The sequence below is a fragment of the Anoplopoma fimbria genome, chromosome 10 (genome assembly GCF_027596085.1).
Source record: "Anoplopoma fimbria isolate UVic2021 breed Golden Eagle Sablefish chromosome 10, Afim_UVic_2022, whole genome shotgun sequence".
NCBI classification, from domain to species: domain Eukaryota; kingdom Metazoa; phylum Chordata; class Actinopteri; order Perciformes; family Anoplopomatidae; genus Anoplopoma; species Anoplopoma fimbria.
This window is the reverse complement of record NC_072458.1, coordinates 24,430,374-24,435,061: the sequence shown is the minus strand read 5'-3', so window position 1 is coordinate 24,435,061 and position 4,688 is coordinate 24,430,374. Positions and strand designations below refer to the sequence as shown.

The following is a 4,688-nucleotide window of genomic DNA, read 5'->3' as shown; positions in this document are numbered from 1 at the left end:
TCTCCAGTCTTGTCATCAGGATCTGGTTCTGGAACTCTATCTGAGTTCCTGTCTGGTTCTGGTCCTCCACAGTCCTCTCCATCAGCTTCTGTCTCCATGTGTTCAGTACGTCTGTGATGAGGCTGTGAGGACTGAGGTTTCTCTTCATCATCTTCACTCTTCACAGGGACAGGAGTGAATGTGAACTTGGTGATATCAGCCTCCTCCAGCCCTTGAAGCTGCTCTCCCTCCTGACTGGTCCAGAGTTCCTCCTGTTCCTCTTTAATGTGGGGGGGCTCTGGCTCCTCCTGGTCCAGACTGGAGCTCCACTCCTGCTGCTCTTTATTCTCCAACAGCTGCTGAACTTCTGGAGGAAACACACATGGAGGAAATGAGTTAATGTTTACCAAAGTTAGAGATGAATTATGATGTTTAACTTCCTAACACTAGCTCTAAGATTATAATACATCATTAAAACTACCAATGAAGAGATCTGTTTTAATCTATAAAAATACAATATTTTATTTCCTTATCATTCAGTTTCGAGTTTGTATGTAAAGAAAGATTCATGGATACATTCATGGCTGTTTCAAAATCAAATAATCCAATTATCAACCAGAACGTGTCGAGGTTCACAGAGTTCGTCCTGAACAGAATGAAGACAGGAAACAGAAATGTTCTCTACAGTCATCACGGGTAGGATGACACACTGTGTAGCCAATCAGAGAACCAGGATGAGCAGTGACGCACTGTGAGGGCGGGACCAAGGTTGGTTGAAGACGCTGATGTGACAGCAGTGACTGTGGTTGATTAGTACCGTGACACGATCAATAGGACTTATTGATTAGTAATACTGGGACAGAACCGAGCGGCTAACTGCTAACTGATAGCTGCTAGCTGCTAACTGATAGCTGCTGACTGATAGCTGCTAACTGATAGCTGCTAACTGATAACTGATAGCTGATAGCTGCTAACTGATAGCTGCTAGCTGCTAACTGATAGCTGCTGACTGATAGCTGCTGACTGATAGCTGCTGACTGATAGCTGCTGACTGATAGCTGCTAACTGATAACTGATAGCTGCTGACTGATAGCTGCTGACTGATAGCTGCTAACTGATAGCTGCTGACTGATAGCTGCTGACTGATAGCTGACTGAGCTGCTGACTGATAGCTGCTAACTGATAGCTGCTAACTGATAGCTGCTAACTGATAGCTGCTAACTGATAGCTGCTAACTGATAGCTGCTGACTGATAGCTGCTGACTGATAGCTACTGACTGATAGCTGCTAACTGATAGCTGCTGACTGATAGCTACTGACTGATAGCTACACTGATAGCTGCTAACTGATAGCTGCTGACTGATAGCTGCTGACTGATAGCTGCTGACTGATAGCTAACTGATAGCTGCTAACTGATAGCTGCTAACTGATAGCTGCTAACTGATAGCTGCTGACTGATAGCTACTGACTGATAGCTGCTAACTGATAGCTGCTAACTGCTAACTGATAGCTGCTAACTGATAGCTGCTAACTGCTAACTGATAGCTGCTAACTGATAGCTGCTAACTGATAGCTGCTAACTGCTAACTGATAGCTGCTAACTGATAGCTGCTAACTGATAGCTGCTAACTGATAGCTGCTAACTGATAGCTGCTAACTGATAGCTGCTAACTGATAGCTGCTAACTGATAGCTGCTAACTGCTAACTGATAGCTGCTAACTGATAGCTGCTAACTGATAGCTGCTAACTGATAGCTGCTAACTGATAGCTCTTTATGAACACAGCTAGCTTCATCTTGCACTGTTATCGCCTTTAGTTAGCTAGCTGCTAGTTGTTTAGCTAACGTTAGCTTAGCAGCACCACACACCTGCTCCTCCGCGCAGCCCCCCGTGGAGCAGCGCTCGGTGTCTGCGGTCCAGCTCCTCCTCACACTCAGCGATCGTCCTCTCAAAATGCCCCAGAATGTCCTCCACAGCCGCCGCGAGCCGCTGCTGGACGAACAGCTTCAGGCCGAAGAGTCTCATCGTCCCCGCTCCGACCCGGAAACACAAACACCAACATCCGGGTCACATCTTAAAAAATAAAAGCCCCGAGTGATGACAGGTCCAAACCGTGTAGCCAATCAGAGCAGTGCTGAGAATGAGTACATTTACTCTGTTACTCTCTCGGAGTATTGTACTTAGGAACACATTTGAAGTACTTGTATTTGAGTATTTTCTTCCATGCTACTTTCTCTCTCTTTTTTCTCTCTTTTTCATTTAATAATGTTAATGTTTTAATAATAATGTTATTTATGCAAATGTCTTTCTAATAATGTTAATAATGGTAATGGTTTAGTTCTAATGTTAATAGATCTGTAATCATGTAATTATTGTTAATTAATTACTGATAAAGATAATAAATTATTAAACAATTTAAATTAAGTTAACAGTTTAAAATGAGGAACCAACTTCATCAGTAGAATCCTGCTTTTACATCGAAGACGGTAAAAATGAGTAAAATGTGGAGTTTTTAAAAGAATGAACAATGAGGCCGATGTAGGGCCTTCAAGTCATATCTGTGTCATCGTAAATAAGAGTTTCCGACAAACATGTCTGTCTTTCAAAGTCAATAAACTATTTTTTAATGTTTATAGTATTATAATGTAAATGCACACTATTTTTAAACTCTCGCACCCCAAAATGTGTAATCATACAACCGCATGAGAGTCGTGCAAAGACGTGAACATCTCCACAATCCATCCTATACGACATGAACGCAGCATAAATCCCTGTGTTTGATTGGCTGTTCCTCTCTGAACAAACATGTGAGGAGTCATGTGATCACTGAAAGGAAATGTTCTTAAAGTGTTTTTATAACAGAGCTGCTCAGGTGCTTTGACAGAGATGTTGGTCCCTGTAGCTGTGTTTGTGAGTGAGTGAGTGAGTGAGTGAGTGAGTGAGTGAGTGAGTGAGTGAGTGAGAGTGAGTGAGTGGGTGTGCTCCTCTGTGTCTGTCCACTAATATCTCATTCTGCTGCATCAAAATATTTTGGGTGTCCAGTTATGGCTGCATGCTCAAGGACCTCTCATGGTTGAAGTGACTCACACTTTCTTTAAAATACTCTCTACTACCTGTTATATTCTGCCACTGCCTGCTGACTCCTCCCTCACTACCCTTTAACGGCCAGTAGGATGCTAGTGATAACACAGCTGAGTACGTCGCAGACCCCCAGACGCTACTCTGAAACCAGAGACAATGACGGTTAGGCTAACAGCTAACAGAACTACCATACACACACTGCTGAGTACCTCTCTCTCGCTGCTCTGGGGCTCATTAATATTATTGAGGACTGTGTGTTTGGCTAACCGCTAACAGCTAACAGAACTACCATACACACACTCCACCACTCAGCTGCTGCTACGCGTCAGACCAATTGGTGAGTTTAATTTAGTTTTTGTTTGATTGTCTGATTGCCTGCATACATCACCGCTTGTTTTTTTAGTTTGAATGAAGTGTGTTTGACGCCTTACCGTCTATTGGTGTCTTGAGAGGGGTTAGTCAGCTGTGGGTTGTATTCATTGAATCACACATGATGGTGGATGTGCTTTCTACTGAGTGCACCTTTATGGCTGTTTCTGTAGAATGTGCAGCCTTCAGGGAGTTTTGAATGTCAATGATGGAAGTAATCCAAAGTCCTTGTTCTGAACAAATATACAATAAGAACTTAAACTTAATATGAGGCTTTTGCAGTTTGAGTTTGACAAATCAGCTTGCAGATACATTTCCCTTTTTGAGCGTCAACTTTGTTCCTTGCTGCTGCAGCGGACACAAAGTAACATCAAGTGGGAAATGAACTAAAAGACAGAAACTTTGCATGATAATCACTTGAATTGATGAAGGTTGATGCAGAACAGTGTGAAGTTTTGTCATCAGTATCTGCTTGTGAATGTCCATCTGAGTCTAAATTCCTGTCTGGTTCTGGTCCTCCACAGTCCTCTCCATCAGTCTGAGACAGTCTTAAGTGAATCATTTATTTTTGTGCAACTGAAACTGAGTATTCTTTTAGCAAATATTATTATAATAATAACATAAACATGATTTATATTGCTTTTCAAAGAGAGATTTTAAAAAGGATCATTCAAACACCAGATGTTTGTGTCTCATGACGGACAGAATCCTGTAGAACTTGATATAGAATCAGTCTGATTATTGATCAGTAAATATTGATTAAAGAGGTTTAAACTGTGATTAGCTTAGCTGATGTTCCAGCAGTACTAACTCTAGACTAAGCTTTAATTAAATCTTGTTATAGACTGATTTTATTGTGCAACTCTTGACACTGAAACAGGAAGCTGTTTCTGTATCTGAGCTTCCAGTTTCTTTGACCAATGACTGCTTATTTCCTGTTTTCTTGTTCAGCTGTTGCTCAGATGATCTTTGTCTCTTTGAAGACAAAGATTAGTAAAGGATCAGAGACCATTAACATACTGTATATATACATTCTATATTGTGAAGAAGCAGTGTATAAAGCATCACATTTCCTTTTATTCTTAGTGCATGGTTGAATCCCCCAATTTGTGCAACATCAGGATTTTTTTAAATAAAACGCTGAAAAAAATTCTTCTCATCCAATTAATAATAGTTTAATCAAAGAAATAATGAACAGATCCATCGACCGATCGCTTGTTAAGAGTCATTAGTTGAAGCCCTGGCTGAATAGTCTCCCA

At 41.3% G+C, this 4,688-nt stretch overlaps 1 protein-coding gene across 1 annotated transcript in view; it reads right to left on the bottom strand.

Annotated features, from left to right (window-relative positions):
• The window catches only part of LOC129096889 (zinc finger protein 32-like), a 3,248-nt gene extending 1,235 nt beyond the window's left edge, over window positions 1-2,013 (bottom strand). The window contains exons 1-2 of the mRNA XM_054605576.1: window positions 1,848-2,013; window positions 1-346 (exon numbers count right to left, since the gene is read on the bottom strand). The exon at window positions 1-346 is cut by the window's left edge and continues 1,235 nt beyond it. Of these exons, the coding sequence (XP_054461551.1) occupies window positions 1-346; window positions 1,848-2,004 (503 nt within the window). The 5' untranslated portion in view covers window positions 2,005-2,013. The remainder of the gene's footprint in view (window positions 347-1,847) is intronic.
• Window positions 2,014-4,688: the final 2,675 nt, after the last annotated feature.